Below are 24,519 nucleotides of genomic sequence, written 5' to 3' on the forward strand. Positions count from 1 at the left end.
AATCAAATGGCAATGCTTGAGGAGATAGCCGACTGCTGAGCCAGGGAACCACAGTAAAACTAGAGCTCATACACTGGCATGTGACATATCCTACATGAGGGGAAAAAATACATTGAAAAGAAGCCAGAATTATTCATTTCAAGAAGTAGTATAGTTAATATTCCTCCCAAGACTCTCTTGCACCTTTATTTTATGCAAATGAGTGGACACTTTAGTTAACAACATTTCCACAATCTCCTCTGTATTTAAAGGTAAAATCATCTCTATCCTCTAGCATTTCTCCTCTTAAATGACAGTAGTAGGCACAAATGCAGCTCAGAGATAAGTGTGAGGCAGCTGCTGGGTTCACAGCAGTCCTCCAAAAATGTTCTCAGGACCAACGCATTTCTCATAAAATTAAAAAATAAAACCTGCCCATCCATGCTTATGTTTATTAAATACAACAAAGACAAATGCAACTTAATTTTATCCCTGTGGTACAGCAGTTGAGGTTCCTTTAATTGCTTCCTTTATCTTGCACCTACAGGTCTTATGAATAGTGTTTGAAAGTCACTGACCTGGCAACCAGCCAAGTAGGTCCCTGTGATCTGGCAATTGGCCATGTGTGTGGTCATTCTTGGGTATATTAAGAGGGGTCTGTACATTGCCTCTTTGCTTTTGCTGCAAGGAAGCTCTGCCAGATTGATACTGAACTCTGTGCTGTATGTATGCTGCGAGTTGTACTTGCTTTGCATTTGAAGCCTGCGCCTTCTACTAGGGATCTAGTGGAAGCCTGTATATAGTGAAACTGCCTTAATGCTTTGGACCTGTCAGTAAAAGACTGAACTGACTGAAGAGTTGGAGCCTGACTGAATTTCTTCCAGCACAAAACTGCACTGCCACGAACCTACACGCTTGGGGAGCTACGTGTGTTTGGCACATGCCATACGCCAACAACAGCAGTAAAACTGCTAGCACATGTGCAAAGCTAAGCAGGGTCCAGTATGGTTTCAGATTGGATGGAGGACCATGTGTTAAGATTCCTGCATTGCAGAGGGTTGGATTTGCCACTTGACAATCCTATGGTCTGCTTACTACCTACCTCAGCATGTAATCCATCTGCTGTAAAGATATGAGTAACAGTCATTTCATTCTTTGTCAGTGTGCCAGTCTTATCTGAACAAACAACATTACAGCAGCCTGGGGAAAAACACGAATGCAGTAATCACACAGAGTTATGACATATTTAGGGGGGTTAGGGGGCTGGAGGAATGACAGAACATGGGGAAAGAGCCTCTTCACAAAATATCAAGGAACAGGAAGAGTCTTTGGCTAGGTCAGGCTTCCTCAAACTCGGCCCTCCAGGTATTTTGAGACTACAATTCCCATCATCCCTGACCACTGGTCCTGCTAGCTAGGGATCATGCGAGTTGTAGGCCTAAAACTTCTGGAGGGCCAAGTTTGAGGAAGCCTGGGCTAGGTTAAGGCAGTGATGGAGAACCTGTGGCCCTCCAGAGGCAAATGAGTTCCCATCTTCCTTGACTATTGGCTCTGCTGGCTGAGGCTGATGGGAGTCAAGAGTCCAAACACATCTAGAAGGGCACAGATTCCGTATCCCTGGGCTAAGGGAAAGTAGCACCAAGTTGCCCACTTCTCTCCAGCAAAACATTCCTGACTCCCTTTCTTTTTTCTTTGCAAGTCCCACTTTTTCCTGCAAGCTTCCATACAAATCTAGATTGCCCCACAGATTTCCTTAAATGCCACCTGCAAGATCAGCTTCAGCCTAGATTATTTCTAGATTACATACCCCAATGTTAATTCTTAATTCATACTGTCATTATGATCATCAGATACCCTTGAGTAAATCTGCACGCTGCCATTCTTACCTAGAGTTTCAACAATCGGTAGTTTCTTGACAATGGCCCGTTTCTTGACCATTCTCATCACACCAAGAGCCAATGTTACTGTTACAACAATAGGCAGCCCTTCAGGGATTGCAGCTACAGCCAAGCTATAATTTTAAGAGGACATGTTAAGGATACAGTGAGGAAAAAGTGTTTTCAAGGCAAGTAAAGAAAACCTAAGATATACAGTCCAATCAACGGAAGTTAAATGCAACATCGCTGTGAAGGCCTCACTGGGGTCAGTTGAATTCAAGCCAATTTCTACAACGTGCATATGGCTCTGTGGAGCAGCTGTTGCTTTTAATGCAGATGGGAATGACCATTTGCTTTAGAGAGAGAGAGTTATTTTTGATTAGCAAGACCCACTTGTGTGAATAGGGACAAGGTTAACTGGAATATAAATATTTGCCTAGCTTTGTTATCACTTCCTTATCTCAGTTCTGTGCCATGTAAACAGATGAATCTGAAAGTTCTCTCCCTGAAACATTAACACGCATTTTGGAAGATGCATTAATACCTATTAATGAAGAGACCAATTTGGGAAGAGGCCACAGGAAAGTAAGATTCAAACGGCAGATTCTCTAATTTGCATAAAGCAAGTAAACTTTTGTGAGGACAATTTCAGTCTGAGAAATTCACTTTTTCAGTATTATTAGAGATAATACTTAAGAATCTCACCTCACACCGATGGTAAACATATCAAGGATATGCTTTCCTTGCAACCAGCCAACCAGCATAATTATGCCTATAATAAAAGTAAATTGAACATTAAAATATCTCCTTATTCAGTTAGAACAGCGCAAGATCAGAGAGCTCTACAAAAACAGTTGTTTTCTTACCAATTATACCAAAGGAATACAAGGAAAGTTGTTTTCCTAAGAGATCCATGCTCCTCTGCAAAGGTGTCTTTGGAGCCTAGGTAAGAAGAACATTAAAACAAATTTATTTTGTGGAATGGATTTGTCTAGGACTATCTGATTTTACAGTTTTGTTAGCTTTGTATTGTGTTTTTTGCATTGCAGGACAGTTTTCTATTGCTTTATTTGAAAGCTGCCTTTAAAATTTAAGCTGAAATAAAAAGGCAGAATAAAATTGCTATAAAACAAATGCACTGCACTCAGCTCAGCATAGCTCAGCAAGTGGCAATGCACTTATAGTGGTACCCCACAGGTACCAATTCTTTCTCTTCTATCCTCCATACTTTCTGAAATACTAATCAGATGTGAAAGGAAGAAAGGCTCAATAATTCTGCCATCGTCAACAAGACTTCTTACACAAAAGCCATTTCACATCTGCCCTGAATATTTGGCTTTTCACAAAGGTTAAATGACATGGGTGGGGACTTCAAAGGCTGCATTTGTTCACAAAATGCAGGCATTTCAGTCCATCATGAATGCACAAACTTTTGCAATAATGTTATTAACTCTGTTTGTAGAGAATATTGCAGTGAGCACCAAGATATCTTGCAAATGAGAACATAGAAAAGTGTTATTCTAGCAAATATAAAAGGAAATGTAAACTCAGATTAGTAGACCCTTCAAATTCAATAGAATTTTTGGATGCATTTCTACAATTGACTTTATCACACTCCTATACTTAAAGCATCTGTGTGTAATGATGAAAGGTTATTTTTTTAATTTCTGGTTTCGATGCTACCTCCACGTTGTTCAGCTTACAGTGAACATTGTAAAATGATCTAACTTTGTAAGAACCAGGTTTCAAGTCGTTCATTTGTAATACTATACTACTTACTTCTTCTGCTTGCATCATTTTGAAAACCTCCCCAAACTCAGAGTTTTCTCCAGTTCCAATAACTATCCCCTAAAAAAGGAAACATAACAAGTTCAAAATTTTAATTCAAAGAGGATTGGCTTACTCCCCCCCCCCTTGTAACAAGTCTATTATTATTTAACTTGCAAGAGGACTGACTTCTAGTTTTAACTAGAAATACAACGGTTCACCAAAGTTTTAAAATGTTTAGAAGTACAAGGTGTATACTCAAGATCTCACAGTTGAAGCATGACTAATATTTGTTAAGTGAGCCTGAGAATGAACTTTTGCTTAAGACCACAAGAAATAATCTACAGAATTATATCAAGGTTGACTTAGCCCAGGACTCTTGACTGAGTTCACATTCTTCGTACAAATCCAAGCAACCAGCGGCATACCAGGAATTAGCCTAGAAACCACTATCTGCCCAACCCTTGTATAACTGAGGCCAAACTCTTATTTGCACTGAATTTTTAGCATGGTCTAGAACAGGGGTCTGCAACCCGCGGCTCCGGAGCCGCATGTGGCTCTTTTACACCTTTGCCATGGCTCCGGGGCGGATACTGTGGTGGGCGCTGTACTGGCTGTGACGGCCCTTGGAGGGCGAGGGTGCTGCTGCTGTGCTGCTCTGCTCATGCGTTGTGCCTTGTTTCTGCCAGCGCAGGCGCAGCAGCAGACAGCAGCAGTTTCCCTCCTTGGCGCCTGTCCCGGAAGTGTGGCTGCTGCTGCTGGCGTGGAGCTGCTGCTGGCTGCTGCGTCGAGGCGACAACGAGGTAGGCAGCTGCGGGCTGGGCCAGGGGTGGCGGGTGGCAGGCGAGGGCGAGGGGGGAAGCCCTCTTTTTAAAAATGGTCGAGGAAGCGGCGCCTGTTTCCCTGCCGCTGCCTCCTTCGCTCCCGGTTCCGCTCGCAGCCTCAGACCGCGCTCTTGCACTGGCTTCGGCGGGCGCGCGTCTCTCTCCACCCCGGAGCAAGGCCAGGACTCCCCTTTGCCCAGGACCCACGTCCAGGCGCCACACTCCTCTCCGAGTGGGGAATCACGTGGGGACCCTCGCGGCTGTCTGGCCCCGTCTCAGGAGTCAATGGGTGCACGTGCCGCGAGGGGGCTTGGAGGCGCCTAGGAGCCCGAGCACGCACAGCAGGGACGCGGCTGCTTAAAAGGGCTGCACGGAGAAAAAGGCAGTTGCACGTTCTTCCGTGGCAGCGCCAAGCGGAGCCGCCGCCGGACCTCACCAGGCAAGGTTAGTTGCGTCGCCCCCACCTTCCAGGGCGCAAAGCCGGGCTGGCTGGGCAGAAACTGCCGTCAAGCTCTCTGCCTGCCGCGGGCAGGGGGCTTTGCAACCCCCCAACGAGTCCCTTGGGGTGGGGGACTGGGACTGGGGAGGGGGAGTCCTCTGCCGCTGCTTCCTCAGGTGTGTTGCTTAGGCTGCCGGGCGGAGCGCGGGAGCGCAAGTTGGCCACCTGCGCCGCGCCCTCCGGCTGTGGCCTCTCCAAAGTGGCCTCTCCAAACGCGTGGCGCAAAGAGCGGCTGGAGGAGATCCGGGGGATTCCTCCTCGGCGGCTGAAAGAGGGGCTTGTTCCCCCGTGCTTTCTTTTCTCCCAGTTCTAGGTCACTCGTCCCACAATAGCACTTCTTTAGTCTCCTTGCCGCACGCACTCTGGCAACTTTTCAGGCTCCGGCTTGCGTAAAAACTGGGAAAGTTTCTCTCACTTTGTTTATTTAAATCAGATTTTTTTGATTTAAATCGGATTATTTTAAAATTTAAATCGGATTTTTTAAAATAAAATGCTTTTTTTGGCAAAATATATTACCATCCAAAGGTTATTCAATCATTGAAAGGGGGCATGTACGCTGGTCACTGTTTTGAAGGGGAGTGAAGAACACACACAAAAACCACAAAAAATGGTTTTGCGGCTCCCAGTTTTTTTTTTCCCTTCAGAAACGGGTCCAAGTGGCTCTTTTTGTCTTAAAGGTTGCAGACCCCTGGTCTAGAAGGTACCTTTGTAATAATTAAATGTTTCTTCTTCAAGTTATTATGCATTCACTTTTTAATTATAAGTGGTAGCAGAGTGCAGGTGTTGAGAACCTACAGTGCAAATCAGGGGTGCTGGAGGAATCCATTGAAAAATGAACTATCAATAGGATTTCTTTCAGATGCCCTTTCAACTCCCACCACAACGCAAGATTATTGTTATGAATTATTTTCACCTTGGCTCCCTACAACAAAAAGTTTGGGGTTTTTAAAACACATGCAACATTATATATGAAAAGATACACAAATTATGTATGTTATTAAAGGTAAAGGTAAAGGGACCCCTGACCATTAGGTCCAGTCACGGACGACTCTGGGGTTGCGGCGCTCATCTCGCTTTATTGGCAGAGGGAGTTTGCATACAGCTTCCAGGTCATGTGGTCAGCATGACTAAGCTGCTTCTGGCGAACCAGAACAGCGCATGGAAACGCCGTTTACCTTCCCGCCATAGCGGTACCTATTTATCTACTTGCACTTTGATGTGCTTTCAAACTGCTAGGTTGGCAGGAGTTGGGACAGAGCAACAGGAGCTCACCCCGTTGCGGGGAATTGAACTGCCGACCTTCTGATCGGCAAGCCCTAGGCTCTGTGGTTCACAGTGCCACGTATTCTTTAATGTATAATTGTCTTTCTCCCAAGGAAATTGAGGCATGTTCGTACCTCTCTAATACCAATACATTTTTCCAAGGCTATATTACCAAAGCATATCATAGTAGTCTATTAAGGTAGGTGTGTGTGTGTGTGTGTGTGTGTGTGTATAAATAAAATATACCCTTAATTGTAGCAAATCAGTAGCCTTTGCAGTCAACCTAACTTTTACAAATGCATACGTTTAGTATTCTTGCATGAGGAATACCTTTGCCTTTCCACATCGAACAAGTGTTCCCATGAAAGCAATATTGCTCCTTGAAGTGAGGTCTCCATTCGTAGCAGCTGACTGAGGAGAAGTGCATTTTGAGGAAGGAGTTGTCTCCCCTGTCAGACTAGATTCATCAATAGACAGATCCACAGCCTTTGAGGAAAAAATTGTTACGATAAAATAGTTATATTTTATTTTCCATCTTCTAATACAGCCTTCTCCAACCTTGGGTCCCCAAAGGTTTGTTCGGTTACAACCCTCATCATCATCCCCAGCCAGTGATGATCAGGGATGATGAAGAGTTGTAGCACTAAAACATCTGGGAACCCCAGGTCGGGAAGGTGGTTCTAAAATATTAGTGGACATGCTTGATATTTTGAGACCCTTTCATTTTAGGAGACTATGCATGTTACAGACTGAACACAAACAGTAACCACACTGCTTTTGAAAAAATACATAGCTGTCAACTTTCCCTTTTTTGCGGGAAATTCCCTTATTCCAGCGCCGTTTCCCATTGCTAAAAAGGGAAAGTTTGACAGCTATGGCTGTTTCCCAATGCAAAAAAAGGAAGGTTGACAGCTCTGAAAAGACAGAGTTTCAAAAACAGCTTACAACGCGGCATGAAGTTACTGTTCAAAGAAAGCAGTCTCTACTTGGAGTGCCCAGAGGATACATAGCCTATGTTTATACAACTCCTCTGGACTATACATCTGACTACATTAAACTGAATTTTCTAAATACAGAATTGGCTTTATATAGTATACTCATGAAAGTTTCGTGCTCAATTATACATTTAGGATTAAGCCTTACCAGACAAATAATGAGCTACACTTGACATGCCTTGAGATGACAGCTCCCATTGGAGAGTACTTTCCTTGTTCTCGGGCCAGGGGCAGCACAGAGCAATCATGGAAGAATCACGGCTGTGGGCCAGACAGTGATATGCCAGAGCTTGGGAGCCAGCAGTTTCCCTACAAAATTTATGGGGAACCTGTGGCCCTCCATATGTTGTTGAGACTAAAACTCTCATCACCCCTGACCATGGGCCATGCTGGCTAGGACTGAGGGGAGCTGGATTCCAACAACACATGGAGAGACACATAGAGGTTCCCAATTCCTTACCTACAGCTTCAGGGACCAAAATGAACTTATACGTGGGTAAAAAAATGTGCATGAATCATATAGGATGCTCTGTTGCTTCAGGAAACAAACCTCACCTCTCCAATTATTTCACATTTTCAGGGGTGAATAAGCAACAATATATTGCTGCTACCAAATTCATGATGAGTCAGCCCATTAACATGATGGAATTGTTCAAAATTTTAAAAAGCTGCTTGAAAATCTTTGAATTAGCATTATTGCATATTTCAGACAGGGCAGAATGTCCACAGCCACCAAATTTAGTAGTGTACTTGGAATTCAGCATATTTCCTCATTTCATAGTTATAGCTACTGCAACTGGCTACCCCCTTCAGTTATATTTTAAAAAATCCTAAATGGATAACTAGCTTGTGGTCTCTGGTTAGTCATACAAAGAATGACATTTATGTCATGCCAACTTGCTCCTGTTGACATGTCAGGAGGCCTTTGCACTAGTGGATGAATTATATTATGGTCAGTTACCGGAGGGCATATACCGGTAACCTGCTCACAAGTTAGCCCTTTCGCCTTATGGTATAATTTCACAAAAACACCAGTGATAAGATGTAATGTGAAATCAGATCTTCACTAGACCCACATTATTGTTGGGCAAAGTTAGCGTGTGAATCCATATTATTAAATGTCTAAGATTAATACATATCTGCTAGATCCCAGAATCCAAATCTACAGTTTAGTGTGCAATTAATGACTATGCACCTCAAACAGACGTAGGTCAGCAGGAACTCTGTCTCCCACTGACAGGCAGACAGTATCACCTGGAACCAAGTCTCTTGCAAGTGTATGCTCCACCCTGCCTTCTCGAACACTGTAGAGAATGAAATATGTTACAATAACATGAAAACTCAGTGGAATACATACATATATCCACTCATTTTGAGATTTAGAAAGAAAGGAGTTCTGGATACAATAACTAATGAAGACCATTGCATCACATCACAAAGAACTGTAATCTTCAGCTAGCCCTTGCAGATCTAATTGGATAAAATATGCTTGATCCACTATGTTCAAAGAACTTTCCCCCTTTGGATGCCATTTCTTCCATTTCAAGCCAAACTGATGATGGCAGTTCTATATTAGCATGGGGGAAAGCAAAATGCCAATGTAAGTACTGTACCTTTAACAAAGTTCCTTTGGAAGTGATGTTTTCAATTCTGAGTCTTGAAATTACACTCTAGCATGCTACCTTTTTACACAGCAATGTAAGGCCAATTTCCATTTTCTTAAAAAGATACCATCTTCAGAGTTTTAATTAAATCTGCTATACCAACTAGGGGCATGAAGCAAAATGTGGGGAGGAGACTTACAGAACACTACTCAGTAAAAATATATATGCAGTTAATAGTGTAAATTAATAGCCATGATCCAAGAAGTCATTTACATATGAATAAGAAAACCTCAAAAAGCCCCATTTCTCTTTGAAGGTCTTGCAGTACTTATTTATATAAAATATTTATGAGGTGCTTCTCAGCTCACAGGCACACAGGGAAATGTAAAATATTAAATAAAAAAAACTAAACAGCAATACACTATAAATATACCAAACCCCATCACCAATAAAAACAGGCTATGTTTTTGCTGTTTTCAGCACACATGTTAATTTCCCTTTCCAAAAGGCAAGCTCTTATATGGTTTCTGTAAGTATCTGCATCCAGCATCCCCTCAGTGACACAGAAACAGATGACTGAATCCCAGCTATTTACTGAAACATTATCTATTACTTATTTAAAGGATTTTTATATCATCCTTCATGCGAACATGATCTTCAGCTAAGCAGTTCTATTTGACAATCTTATCAAAAGCTTAAAGAAAGCAACTAGTTCTCTCGTGCTACGTAGACACAATCATTTGGCATCACGTGAAATCACAAAGTCATCTTCACCCACATGAGATTAGTGATACTGAAGGTTATTCATTTAGGGTAAGTCTAAAAATAAGCTGGTCCATACCAGTGACATTCTGGAGGTACAAGTTTACTTAGCTCTTCTAGAGATTTTTCAGAACGGTATTCCTGGAGGTGCACAACAAGAAGAAAATTTAAAAAGCTCTCAAAACATACTATATCAGTCCTATCTTTTTTATAAAATTTTTTTATTAGGTTTCACAATTTAGTTTTACATTCACAAAAAAGGTAAAAATAAATTCCAAAGATATAGAATTCTCTGAATTCTCAGACTTCCACCCTCCCTTTCATGGGGTTCGTTGGTAATCATTTTCACTGCATATGTACCATATCAGAACCTATCTGTCTGCTATTCATTCCTCTCTTGACTAGATTCCAAAAGAGCTGCTACCTGGAAACACTTCAGCACTGCAATAGCTCCATAGAGCAAACCATAACATACAGAAGTAATTCACCAGCTGGATTGCCCCATCATATGGGAAAGTCTACAATGATTTGCGATGTTACACTCTTCTCCAGTGAAAAGTACAAAACAGTGCTCAACTACAAAAAATAAAGTCTGTCTCTTAGCACATCTGTAACATGTTTCCGAGAGCCTCTTCTTCGCATTTCCATAGAAGCTGTTACAGGTGATGTCTAGTGCATAATGAATAAGCTGCTCCTTACGATAGCTCATAGCACATGAAAGTGAACTGATTAAACTCCAAGAGTCCATCACAGTTTTTTCTGAAACCGATTGATAGCTTCTTCCTAAATTTATTAATTATGGGGTGGCAGACATTAGGGTATCCGCAAACCATTTGGCTTACAGCATCAATGCCACTCTCTGACAAGTGCACCTAAATCAGTGCTTCTCAATCTATGGGTCCAAACCATAGCTGTCAACTTTCCCTTTTTTTGCGGGAAATTCCCTTATTCCAGCGCCATTTCCCATTACAAAAAAAGGGAAAGTTGACAGCTCTGGTCCAAACATGTTCCTGGTTGGGTCACACATTGAGGAGCTCCCCCCACAAAAAAGGAGGAGCTATCTCTTTCCACGGTGTAGCATTACTGTTGTGTCTTTTTTAAAAGACAGACTTTCTCCCTGCGTTCCCCCCTTCCTCTATGGCATGTTTAAATTCTATATAAATACATACTACCTGTATAATACTCATATTAATATTATAAAGGGGGCGGGGGGAGACTAACTTGTTGAATCCTAACTACTGATGTGATATTCTTGTGTTTCCCATTGGAGGCTTGAAAGTTGGGCATTAGTTTGCAGCAAGAGTCAACTTTGACAGGTGGGTTGAACCACCCTCCTGTCAATGAGCCAATATCCTAATTTAAAAATAGAGCATTTTTTGCTCTACAGAGGTGCTTCTTTCAAACTGTGTATCCTCAGCAGAGGGAAGAAAGGGTTCCTTTTAGAAGAAGCACTTTTAATCTATGCTGCTTCCTCCGGTCTTCTCAGCTGCACTAGGAAGTTTTCAACAATCCCAGCTGGGCTGACAAAGAGCCCAGCTTTCAAAGGAACAACTGGGAGCCCACATGGGACGTCATATGGATGTGGTTTGTGGGCAATACCTTCCAGGGCAAAGTGGACTCAAACTGGGCCTAATTACGACATAGGCAGGAGGCTTCCCACCCGTGTGAGGGAAAAAAACTAGCCTAAATGCTTTTAAATTGCTTTAAGAGTAATAAATACAGCTTTTCTACAAAAACAGCTCTTGGGTAAAGTGAATGAAAAAAATCTTACCTGAACAAAGGCAACTGTAACAACAATAAGTATTGCCTGTATGAATAAAGAAAAATGTTTACTAAAACAAACTGCCTTTTTATTTAAATCAAACATGCAGATTACATGCTACTTGAACCAGTTATACAGTACTATTCAAGACTAAATTGAGGAATGACAAACACAGGCAATAGTTTTCAATCATTTTTTTTTCCTTACTAAAGTTCTGGGAGATAAAAACAAACAAACCTGGAAAGTAGGCAAACCCCCACCCCCACCTCCATGCCAGACTTCGAAGTCAGGCTTTAATGTGAGACAGGCATGAAAGTCATTGTGTATCATAAATTTATTGATCGTCTAATAAATTAGTATTGGAATCTTTCAGACTGCATTGGTCGCACACCATGCATCTTTTTTTGTTCAGTTTTTATTTTCCTGCATTCAACTACATAAATGACTTTTTGGCAGGTTAATACTCTCTCTGCTTCCAAGAGTCTAGATGTTATTTTATTTATTGTCACCTCACGGAGTCAAGTCAATTAAGCCTTAATGATTTTGCGTATTATTCTAAGAATCAAAAGCCTGGTTATTTGCCCACCTCCCGCTGCCAACTCCATGAGCAAGACAGCAACAGGCTGCTTTAAACATCTAGCATGGTTTCCAACAGTTCCATTTAGGCAGGAGGGGGGGAAATTCAAAGGAACTATATAGTCATGTACATTCACCACATCCCTTTGTACTGCCAATGTTTCTGCATCGCTCTGAAGAATACGTACTTAACATTTAGGAACTGAGCCTCTCTACTGAAAGGATCAATGGTACGGACTGCGTTTTCGGCTAGGCAATCCATGCTTAACTTTTAGGTTTAAAAAGATTAGCGCTGTAAAGGTATTTTAATAATCCAGGATTAGAACCAGACAGTATAAAGAGTAGTTACAAATGTCACTTCAGACTTTTAGCACAAAAAAGCAAGAGAAAATCAGCTCATCTTGACATTCAAAGCCTTCAAGTCTGCATTTCTTTCTGCTTTGTAACATTTATTCATTCTTATGAAGCTATACTCCACGGGCATCTCCCAGCGCCGGTAGTTCTAGGATGTGAGTTGAATCAATATCCTGACCAGGCAAATTATGTTTCAGCCATATATTCTAGCCTTGATTTAAACTGTATTAAAACTGCCGTTACGGGTCTTACTGTTTAATAGGAAACCATGTAATTAAAAAGTGCCTTAAATTGTTTTGGCCTTATACAGAACAATCAGCTATGTTTCTAGAAGAAAGGAGAGAACAATAAATAACATACACATTGTTTTCAGCCTGATGCTTGGCATGCAGCCCATTAAAAACAATGCAAATATTGCTTGGAGGGGAAAACAAAGTTACCACTTGGGCACCATGAAGAACCCCCCCCCCCCCCATTTATCTATCTATCTATTTAAAATATTTATTAAGGAGATTTCAGGGTGATATACAGAAGTATGACCAGAACTATTCACGAAATTTATAAATACAAAAGGGGTGTGTGTGAAAACCCCAACCACAAGACGAGACCTACTGGTTCAGACTGAAGACATATCTAGTCCCTGTGGCCAACCAGATGGTTAGTCCACAAGCAGGACATGAGAGCAACAGCATTCTCCCTACTCAGGATCCCCAGCACTTGGTGTTCAGAGGAATACTGCTACTGGAGTTAAGACATCCTTATCCTCCATGAATATGGCTAATCTTTTAAAGCCATCCATGTTGATGGCTCACCACTACTAATTTTGTGCTAGTAAATTCCAAAAACTAACAAACAAAATAAAAGGCAGATTAAACACACAAAACTGAAAAAACAGCAAGAAAAACACAGCTCCCATTAAAATAATATCTTGAATGAATGGTGAATAGGAAAATATTGATTCAGCACCGAAAATATTGCAATATTGGCACTAGATGATCTTGTTGGGGAGTGTATTCCAAAGTCAGGACAGTACCATGACATATAACCCCTCCAACTGGTGTCCCAACCAAGCAGATCCACCCCACTCTTAAATTGTAACAGTTGGTCAATTAGTAGCTACAATACCCATTTTTACTACATTCTTTTTTTAGCTTAAGAAGGAGGAAGGAGTCTACATCATGTATGCCAGCTGGTACACAACAGGGAGATAAAACATATTTCTCAAAGTAACCAAATATATAGCACTGAACAAATTTCCATCTGGTCTCTAAGTATGGAGAGGGATGAGCAGGTGGATTTTTCAATCCAACAACGCAGACTAGTGTTTGTAAAAAGAGAAGTACACTGTGAGGAATATTCAAGTGTTTGGGGTTATTGTGTGGGAAAGGCAAAAGGGCTTGGTGTGGCAAATGCCTCACAGGCTCCCATTCATATGAAACAAATAAGGAATTGACAAGGAAAATAGATTATTAAGTATTACTATAAAGCATCTAAGAAACTTGGCTGGTTTCTACTCCTCACCTGGTAACTGACTGGAAGCCCAAGATTGAATAAATATCCAGCATATAATAATAATAAATGGGAAAAATCTTAGGGTTTTACTTACCACAGTGATACTGACAGCATCATCAAACTGATGCATTAAAACACTGAAGACTGCAGAAGCCAAGAGAAGCATAATAAGGGGATTTTTAAACTGCAAAGAAAACGAAAACATTTTTTTTCAGAAGTGTGTTGAAATAACTGATAATAAAGCTTCTTTTTGCAAATTGGTAAATTCAGTGTATTCTGTACCAAGGTGCAGTCATGGGCTACTAAGGCCCTGATGTCTTAAAAGAGAGGAAGTCCATAAGAAGTGCAGGTACAAACTTTTATATAGGTTGAAAGATGCCCAAGTTTTAAAATACTTCCTTTATTACTACAAAAGTGAGAGGCTTTAAAAAATGTTAACACCTCCAAACAGTTAAACCACTATTTGAAGAAAAAATACTACATTCAACCAATTTAATAAAATCAGAGTTTTGATTTATAAATTTAGAGTTGGAAACCCCCTCCTAGTGTAAGCATTCATTTAAGCAAAGTTTGAACAGGAAAATGGCAAGAACAGGAACAGCATGAGACTTCCCATCCAGACCTTCATAATCTTTTGAAAGGCCGGTGGGTGGGGAGGAAGTGGCAAGTAAAAAGACATTCAATGTGATGTGCACTGCATATGTGCCTCATGTGAATGTCCATAGCAGATGGCACAAACAACTGTCAGTTAGGACATGCCCATTAATTGTATTTCAATATTTTTTAAAATCCCAAAATGTCACAGAAAATATTTAAATGGAGAACATATCTGCCAATTTCACTCCCAATAAGCTCTTCTGACTAAAGTTCAAACTAATGGGGTAAAATAAAAATAATTAATAATCTGAAGAAACTTTAAAAACTGGAAAATTGTTTTCATAGAAAAGTGTGTGTTTGCGTGTGTGTACGTTTCAGATTATTTTTCAAAATATGAATCAGACAGTCTAACACCTTTTGACTTCTTGCTTGTATAAGCCCAGTAGTTGTGCTTAGGCCAGCCCAAGACATTTTGGTACCCTCAGCAAACTACAAATTGGAGCCCCCGCCCCCTAACTGGGGAAAAGGGGGTGAGTTAAGATCTACATTGGTAACAAGGGTGAGAGGAGACCAGCAGGGCCTCCTATTCACCAAGAGGCTGCAGTAGAGGTTACATTGGAAGTGGGGCTGCTGCTGCTGCTGCTGCACATCACCCAAGTGATGCATTCCTTGGGAGGCCGGATCTGCTGCCCCTGTGGATCCTGCTGTCTGAGGCAGTCTCCTCACCTTGCCTCACGGGTGGACCAACCCTCGCTGAGTGACATTCATTTCTCTTCCCCCCCCAGGCCCCTTAAATCAAGGAATATTACACTTTTTCAACAGTGAAACATAATGTATTATTTCTGGGGAAATTAAGTCCCTGTTCACAACTGCCAAGGCTACTGCTATGTAAAGCCCTGCCTGGAAAGCAGTTGTACAAGTGGCACAAATACCTACAGGACAATGCTAGTGGCATCAAATGAGTGGCAAGTCCCTACCCCACCCCTGCTACCCTAAGCATACAGGGTTCTCACTTGTCTTTGCTTAGCTTGCAAAGAGGCACCTCACTCGAGAGCTGAAACTCATTACAAGACAGAGATTGAAGAAACCGCTTATGACACTCCCCTACCAAGCTGACACTTTACACAAGATCTGAAAATAGCTAGTGAAGTTGTCTCTTTACTGATTGTGTGCACCTCTATATTTGATAGCAATGACAACTGTCCTCTTACAAATGTGGAGAGGGTGAGCAGCCATTTCCCCTACCTACAAGTGTGTCTAATTCCTCCTTCTACTGCTCAGGGGTAAGAAATCACACTACCGCTCTTGAACTGGGACCAGCAGGATAATACCACAATGACTAAAGGCTCTATCAACATCTTTTGAACTGATAAATTAAAAAAGCCCTCAGAAAGGAAGAAGAAAGGCTTTACCTGAGAAATGTATTTTTTCCATAGTGGTTCATCTTCACCAATATCAAACTCATTCCATCCATGGAAGGCCCGTCTATGACAAACCTCACAGTTTTTCAAGCCATTCTGAAGGTCAGCCTATGAAAATTGTATACTTATGTGCATTTTAATCATTTTATTTCTCATGCTACGCCAATATTTCATTCCATTGCAATCAAAAGCTGAAATATTACAGCAGTCAAGTCTGTTATTCTTATCTCACATTGCTGGTTAAAAGATTGTTTACCGAATCTAATTTCATAGCTGTAATATTTAAGAATTTGAATGACTAAGCAGGAGATCTATCACAAGGGCAAATGACTGCAGCATTCCTGAAGTGTTGAAGGGTGTTTTTTTTCCTAGGTAGAGATAAAAAATTGAAAACTTCCTCCTATTAGTAAGTTCCTAGACCCAGATACAGACCTGAAGGATCAGCATCCCTCATATAAACCTGCTCATATGTTAAGGTCATCTTTGGAGGCCCCTAATCCAGATACGTCCACGCTGGAAGTTACGCAGGAGGCTACTGGAAATAAACTTCCCAGTTGTAGTGTCCCACCTATAGAATGCCATCTCCAAATATGCTCATCTAGTAGCAGTTCTCATGTCCTTTCAGTTCTAGGCAAAGAACCCCCCCCCCCCCGCAAGCTTCCAGGATTTCTAAAATCTTGCTTCAATCTGCTTTTACTTTACTGCTGCATTTTAATGTTTTTTTTCCTTTTCTTTTACTGTTCTGCTGCCTACAGTTCTAATATCCATGTTAGTCTCCTTACATTTTTAAAAACATTACATTAAAAGGGTATTCTGAAGGTTGCAAAGAGGGATTTTGAAACAGATAAATGGCTTTCCTTCAATATTGAGTAACAGATCAGCATTGCCTCTAGCTGCTCCAATATATGATGCACATTTGAGAATACCGAAATGTAAGTGGACACATCCTGAGAATCTGTCTGATTTTAAAATTCTACGACAGATACGTTGATATAATTTGCCAAGACAGCAGACTGACAGCTGTGACGTACAGAATATACTATCTGGTCATTTGAATACAGTACCTTTATTTAAATCATTCATGCTTCTAAGAAGCAATATTATGTTAGAAAGTTTTGAAAGCCATACATTTAAATATGCACTTCGACAAAAGACAATAATAACTTTCTTTCAAAGTTCTAGATTACATTAATTCAAAATTTGATTCCCTCACAACACAAAAATACAAAATGAGAACACAAAATACATAATAGAACAAGAACAAACCCAAACCCAAACCAATAACCCCACTCCCACAAAAACATTTTAAATGTCAAAGAATGTTTAACAGCCAAAGGCCTGGTTGGAGAGAAATGTTTTCCCCTGGTGCCTAAATATATGTAATGAAGGTGCCAGCAAGCCTCCTTGCCAAGAGAATTCCACAAATGGGGAGCCACTGCAGAAAAGGCCCACTCTTGTGTTGCCACCCTCCAGACCTCTTGTGGAAGAGGCACACAAAGAAGGGCCTCAGATGATGATTGCAAGGTCCTGGTTGGTTCATATGGGGGGAGGCAGTCCTTGAGGAATTGTGGTCCTGAGCCATTTAAGTCTTTATAGGTCAAAACTTGTTTAGTAATACTTCAGAAACTTAATAATCCTAGTTTTTAGATCAGTAAGAAAAATAATTAACTAAATATTTTGCTATTTAGTCCACTTAAAACTAATGTTGAGCCAGTCTATTTAGAAAAAGTCACCCTAAAACATTTCCCACAGAACCACCGAGCATGCTTATAGCATTTTCATATACGGAAATCAGATGCTTAATTTAAATACAACGCAGATCACTGCTTATCAATAAAACTAACATGCAATTGTTCTTTGTAACTCCAGCATGCCAAAGCACTGTGTGCAAGTCAAAAAGCAGTAGTCAATATCCAACTAAGTCGTATTCAGTGTAGGCCAACAGGTCTACTTTGAGTATAACTAATTTGGGGCATCATTTGGTATATTAGCAATATCTTTTCACTATTCAACTGGATAGACTTTTCAACTTAAATATTGAATTTAAAAACCCTTTATATTCTTATTTAAACATTAATAGTATTTACTTACCTGAAGAATGCTTGCAACCTCATTGACTGGTAATTCACTTGCTTTTTTGGAAGTCAGAACAGGAATCATTATTTCAGTTTCATCATTAGGCAGTTGTTGAAAACGTGCAACCTAAAAAACAAGAAGCTATACATATCACCAGATTGTGCATTCCTTCTCATGCTAATAACTTACAAAGTAAAAATATAAAAGCTACTGCCACTTGCATGCATATGTCCATTTAAGTAATAACAGTTTCAATGCTTTATCAAAAGTAATTAAAATACCCTTAGCTATTGTGTAACTTTTCAGAATGTACGTTCAAAACAATAATATTTAGGGCAAGCTGTATAACAAATTAAACTTACATTCTAGGTAGTCATTCCTACATCATTAGAAAGTAGTGACTGTCCTAATTAAAGGATCATAATGATTATATGTATACATAATCCTTTTGCTCATTATCTTAATGACGAGACAAGGAGATGCATTCATGACAGCTCACTGGACACTCCTGTGCATTGCACTCTCTTCTCCACCCCCACAACCCCAAGCTCTCTTACAGGCTCACATATGAAATAAAGCAACACAATAGGAAATAAAATCTCCATATAAATAAAAACAAAGCAATGAAACAATAGTAACTTCAGAGTGTTGCAAGGTTATTTGACACAGCACAAATTCTTACTGCAAAAGTGTATTCTATTTGCACTACATACAGAAATGGCATCAATTAACAGAAGAGAGGAGAACGTGGCGCTAAGAAATGCACCAGTACACACTGGGAATGTGACTAAAAAACAAAAGCTACCCAGACCCTATAGTGTTGTTGTTGTTGTTGTTTTTTACATGCCCAATTACCCTACAGACATTTGCTAAATAACAGACAGCTCAGGAAAGCAGAGCATATTGAAGGCTCACAAACCTGTAAACAACAGCAGCTCATACTAATGAAGGATGTGCTGCATAAGCACAAACTGCATTAAAACGTTTGCATGCTGCAAGCATGAGAACTGGGTAAATAATAATGGCAGTTGAGAAAAAAGTGCCTCTTATGTTTAGAGAACTCTGTGCGTCTTTTAAAAAATAAAAAAACAAGCATGTTTCAGTAATAGCAATACGGTTATATTCTAAACTAATTTTAGCCCCTATAGTCTGGTCTACAATAACTGGAGGAAATGAGGTTTTCCACTTTCTGGATCAACTGCCTCATTAGGACATTAACCAGTTTTCCATTCCTATGAAGAAATATACTATAGAGATGTTTTTGCTACGCAGCACAGACATTTCCCCAGAGACCTGTGAATACACTGACCAGAAGACGAACCATAAAATAAGTATGAACACAAGGTATAGTGACCACAACCCTAGAAGTGCATTAAGGTGAGCTCAGAGGGCACATTACTTTCACCACCTGCTCCTGATGCCACATAAAAGGTTGTCTAGGCTGTGGCTGGTGCCAACACTAGTAGAATTGGAACACTAATCCCTCTTGTAACAGAATTCCCTACTGAGGAATCTCTCTTCAGATCCACGGCCTGATGACACAAACTCTGGGCAGGAAACTGCACATACACATCAGGGATGATGAATGCTTTCTAACCCATCTACATACAAACTATAAAGCTCTTAAAATGCCCCCCCCCCCGGCTTAAAAAGCAAGTTTGACAGTTATGTCAAACTACAGCAGAAGACTACAGCATTGGGTGAATTACAGATCTCAGATATGCAAGGTTCTCCCAGGTCCAATGTGTAGTAACGCAACTTAAGTACCGTATATTCAAAGATGTGCCCAAATTTCTGCTAGTACTAATAAGCATTTATATAGCACTTTCGAATATTCAAAGTGTTTAACATCCATCATCTTATTACAGCACTGCCTATGACATAGATCAGTATTTTGCAGACAGCAGTGAGCTGGAAAGACAGCAGTTAGTCAAAGGCCATCTTGTGAGTTCGTGGGGGAAGCTAGATTCAAACCATCCCTGCCGTCTAACAGCTCTCATTACACTTCATCTCACTCCCCACATTTCACCTATTGTGAAGGCTACTGTATCTCTGTTTCACAGAGGCCATTTCCATTACTACAGGTTTGTGATAGAGATTTAGTACCAGTGGTGAAATCTCCTTTTTATGCACTTCTTTAAAATGCATTTGTTAAGAATGTTAGAGCCCTGCTGGATTAATCCAAATGTCCATCTATTCCAGAATCAACGGACGCCAGCCAGATGTTTCCTAGAAGCTCACAGAGGAAGACATGAAGTTAAGAGCCCTTCCCTGTGATTGCCTTCTAGCAAATGATAAACACCCTACAGCTCTCAGCCTGGAGAGTTCAGTACGATTCAATCTTATTTGATCCCATTTAAACCTTTCTTTTTAAAAATTATGAGTGTTTAGGGGGGATTTCTGAATTTAATATCTGTTTGGGGTTTTTTTTAAATACTGTTTAAGAGCCTTTCTAAATTGAAAACAATAGCCAGGGAACATTTCAGCCTCACAGGGCACCCTGTAGCTGACCTTAACATGGCCATAATGGAACAGAGGAACTTGAAAGAGGAACCACAATGTGCAACCGCTGAATTTGAATTCACCAAGAGATTCAGTGCTATCACTTGTGTATACCGTAATCGGCTTATCAATGTCAGGGTGTCTGTGACAGCAATACAACATGGTTTGTGAATAGCTATCACCCTCTGAACTTTTTCTGAATTTCATTTCTGACCTCAGTGTCTGCAGTCTTCCCACCCCCTGCACTCTGCCACTACATACATATACCGGTATGTACCTGCAACATTTCATGCATTTGTTGAAGCAGACTGTAGCCCACAAACACACATAACTAATTTGTCAGTCTCCACAGGCCACAAAAATGTTTTTGCTGCAAGAAGCTGACATTGCTACTGCTATGGAAATTGCTGTATTGTTTTTTTTCTCTGCTGCTCAATTTTATAATATAATCTATTTCTTGTTTTTTCATGAGGCAGAATGCAACACTGAACCTCATGCAATGAAAACTCACCTTCCTTCCTTCCCCCTTTCAGCACCTCCACCCCACCCCATCCCATCAACCTCCCAAAAATCTGCTCCAGATTAGATTCTGAGAGTGTATGGGAGAAAGGCTTCGGATAGGAGGAGAGACAAGTGAAGTCCAGCTGTGGACTTGGATACAACCTTGGTTTATAGTTCTATATATATGGTTATTTTTAATCTAAGTTGCTCAAAGCACCTTGTTATTTGCAGCATATAAATACTGATAATAAACAAATAAGCAAGCCATCCAAGTCAGTGTCTGTCATTGCAGCATTTTGTGGTAGTGGTTTCTGTAAATTAATTACGAGTTGTGTGAAGAAGCACTTTATTTTAACTTCCTGAAATCTACTGCCAAATCTCATTGAGTGAAGCTTTCTAGCATCACGGAAAAGGTAGAAAAACATATCTATCCATTTTCTCCACACCTTGCCTAACTGCATAAAGCTTTAGTCATGTCCCTTCCACCCACACCATCCAGTCATCTTAGTTTCACTCTAGGGCTGAACCTGATGACAATGTGAAAGGCAACAACATGCAGAGGCTGAGTGAGAGAGGCCAGCATGGCAGGTAACATAATTTTTACCCAGTTGTGGCAGCACTGTCATTCTGCACTCCGGGAGGGTAAGACAAGGAGCAAACTCAACCTAGACAAGGCCTCACCTCCATAAAGGCTGTTGCCCACGGCACTCTTAATAACTTTTAGCTTGCAGAATTTTTGCACCTATTTCAGAACATCCTTCATGCAAATATATTTGTTACACATGGGCCCTAGTTTGGGTCCTGTATTTGCTTCTCTAAACGCAGTAGGTATCTATTGAGCATTTCCCACATTTTCCAAGTCACATTCAAGGAAGAAAACAGTCAGATTCATCCCTCAGTGCTGCAATGGTGTAAGGCAAGGAAGATGTATCTTCTAGGGCCACGTATCAGTGGGGGTGGGGGGCTCAGAGGCAAAAGTGGACTCTTGCCTTTCAAGAGTAAGCCACATTCAAGCCATGCAAAAATCTGAAGTTTCTAAAAAATGCCTCTCCCCATCAAAATGAGGGATTACTGCATGCTGAAAAGTAGTCGCCATAAATGTTTGCAAGAATAATAATGTATCCTTCCAAATACTGGGTCAATGCTAAACAATGCGTCATTTGGGAAGTGGGAGATTATTGGGTTGCTCTTGTTTTTGTTTTTATTATGTATTTTATGTTTTTATATTGTGATTTTATCTTGTGAACCGCCCCAAGACCTGTGGGTATAGGGCTGTACACAAAACAAACAAACAAACACTTTTAAAAATGATTTTAAAAAAACAACTCAATTCATAGTTATCTAACCTTTAACAAATAAAAGCTCTTTGGGTGGCCCTGGGCAATGCCCTATTTTTCAATGTTATTTAGCTGACAGAACTGTCACATCCAAACATTTTTTAAAAGAATAATAATAAATATCTGATTAAAAGTGGATCAGCAGAACAAATTCAGTATCAGTGGCAAAAATTCAAAAGTTTCTGCAGTCAACAGCTAAGTTTAAAAGATGACTGATTTGTCTACAACTGAAATTACTACATTCACAGGATAGAGAAGGTCAGCCTGTACTAATCTATCATAGTCCATTTCCCACAAGTACAACAGTTGCAGATCCATTCCGAAATGAAAATCTAAATCACCTTGAAAATAATCCACTTCTGGTTCAATATATTGTCTTCTTGAGTTACTTCTTCCTTGTGAAGTTGGTTTTTTTGCAAGTCGTTTGAAGTCAAGGACGACTTCAAATGAATCTAATAATATTAGTTATCTGAGAAATCACAATACCATGTATAAAACTGAACTGTTATTTTATGCAAGAAATCATTGGTTCAACTCAGCTGTAATTTTCCAATTATGTCTATCAAATGGCTCTGGATGGTATGAACATTTCCATCCATAACAAGAGATACATACAGCTATTTTTTTGTTGTTGTTCAGTCGTTCAGTCGTGTTGTTGTTCAGTCGTCCAGAGTACGCCAGGCACGCCTATCCTTCACTGCCTCTCGCAGTTTGGCCAAACTCATGTTAGTAGCTTCAAGAACACTGTCCAACCATCTCATCCTCTGTCGTCCCCTTCTCCTTGTGCCCTCCATCTTTCCCAACATCAGGGTCTTTTCTAGGGATTCTTCTCTTCTCATGAGGTGGCCAAAGTACTGGAGCCTCAACTTCAGGATCTGTCCTTCTAGTGAGTACTCAGGGCTGATTTCTTTGAGAATGGATAGGTTTGATCTTCTTGCAGTCCACGGGACTCTCAAGAGTCTCCTCCAGCACCATAATTCAAAAGCATCAATTCTTCGGCGATCAGCCTTCTTTATGGTCCAGCTCTCACTTCCGTACATTACTACTGGGACAGCTATTTTAGCTGAGCCCAAATCAATATTGCGATATGCATGGCTCATTTGCATTAGCTACACAAGCTTAAAAGTCCATATATGGAGCTGCACTGGTGGGTTGAAACAGCCCCATTCTGAACAATTTATATTTTATAGAGATAGAAACTTCAAAGCAAACTAATACTAAGAAAATGAACTGTATATAACACATCAGTCTTGGTACTCTCACAGGCTCTACTAAAAGTACTGAGTATCTGTAAACAAACTTATGTTGACCAAAAATATTTAGATTTGTTTTTCTAACCTAAGACAGCTGTACAGTATTCAAAAACGAGCTGTTGCTTTTAATACAGAGAGTATGCATGACAACCGGCTCAGTTTGACCCAGTCTTTCAGGAGGGTAGGTAATAGAAAACAGTAACATTTCCTCTATTATGAAGTAATGCCATATATCTTTATATTGTAAGTTAAGAATAGAGCATTTGAAGCAGCCTTCAACACTTGATAACTGGGTAAGCAATCCCTATTCCATTTACCTAGGAGTAAGTCCTGTTGAATTCAGAAGAGTTCATATTTCCATCTACTATTGGCAGTGACATATTTCTCAATGGAGAAAAAAAACCCAAAACCAACCAAGTACACCTATTCAAGTACACCTGTGTGAAGTTTAAACTTCTAGAAAGAAGTACCAGCTACAGGCATACAAGTATTTTGCACCTAGTATCTTTTACTGGTTATCTTCAGTACAACAGCAGTTATGTAAGAGTATGCCCAATGGACAAATGGTTGCCAACCGATCAATAGCAGCCTTGGACTCTGTTAACTAAGGTGAAGATGTATTATGTGGCTCTTCAAACACACTGCACAACACCATAGTATTTGGACGAAACACTTATTGCGTGCTGACTTCTGCAGTTAAGACAGCTTTCCTTGTTATCTAGAAGCCCATTTCAAATATGGAGTAAAAAAGGCCCTTGATTTAATCTCAAAATGGCATTTGTTGTGAAACACTTTTATACCAAGATTATTTCAGGAACAACAATCAACCCAAATCAGTACTAAAGAACTTCAAGTTCTGTTCACACAAATGAGCTTGGCAGGAAACAATAGTATCAGTACACTGAATGAAAGATGTGCAAATAGCCATGCTTACCAGCATAATTTAACATCACCCAAGTATTTTAAATCAAATGGATATGACAAGGGTAGAAGAAAAGTATTTCTGGAGAAGTGCAGTACAGTACAATCATATGCATGCATAGAAAAAAAAATCCTAC

The 24,519-nt window shown here is 40.4% G+C and overlaps 1 protein-coding gene across 3 annotated transcripts in view; it reads right to left on the reverse strand.

The window, feature by feature from the left end:
- ATP2C1 (ATPase secretory pathway Ca2+ transporting 1) overlaps nt 1-24,519 on the reverse strand; it is a 58,078-nt gene that overhangs the window by 15,946 nt on the left and 17,613 nt on the right. For all 3 annotated transcript variants that reach the window (XM_033165849.1, XM_033165848.1, XM_033165850.1), the window contains 12 exons: nt 17,884-17,994; nt 15,784-15,900; nt 13,869-13,958; nt 11,342-11,377; nt 9,650-9,711; nt 8,400-8,508; nt 6,540-6,695; nt 3,636-3,704; nt 2,723-2,798; nt 2,562-2,628; nt 1,866-1,990; nt 1,082-1,179 (listed from right to left, as the gene is read on the reverse strand). In XM_033165849.1, coding sequence (XP_033021740.1) covers nt 1,082-1,179; nt 1,866-1,990; nt 2,562-2,628; nt 2,723-2,798; nt 3,636-3,704; nt 6,540-6,695; nt 8,400-8,508; nt 9,650-9,711; nt 11,342-11,377; nt 13,869-13,958; nt 15,784-15,900; nt 17,884-17,994 — 1,116 coding nt within the window. The remainder of the gene's footprint in view (nt 1-1,081; nt 1,180-1,865; nt 1,991-2,561; nt 2,629-2,722; nt 2,799-3,635; nt 3,705-6,539; nt 6,696-8,399; nt 8,509-9,649; nt 9,712-11,341; nt 11,378-13,868; nt 13,959-15,783; nt 15,901-17,883; nt 17,995-24,519) is intronic.

This window comes from Lacerta agilis, chromosome 12, assembly GCF_009819535.1.
Source record: "Lacerta agilis isolate rLacAgi1 chromosome 12, rLacAgi1.pri, whole genome shotgun sequence".
Classification (NCBI taxonomy): domain Eukaryota; kingdom Metazoa; phylum Chordata; class Lepidosauria; order Squamata; family Lacertidae; genus Lacerta; species Lacerta agilis.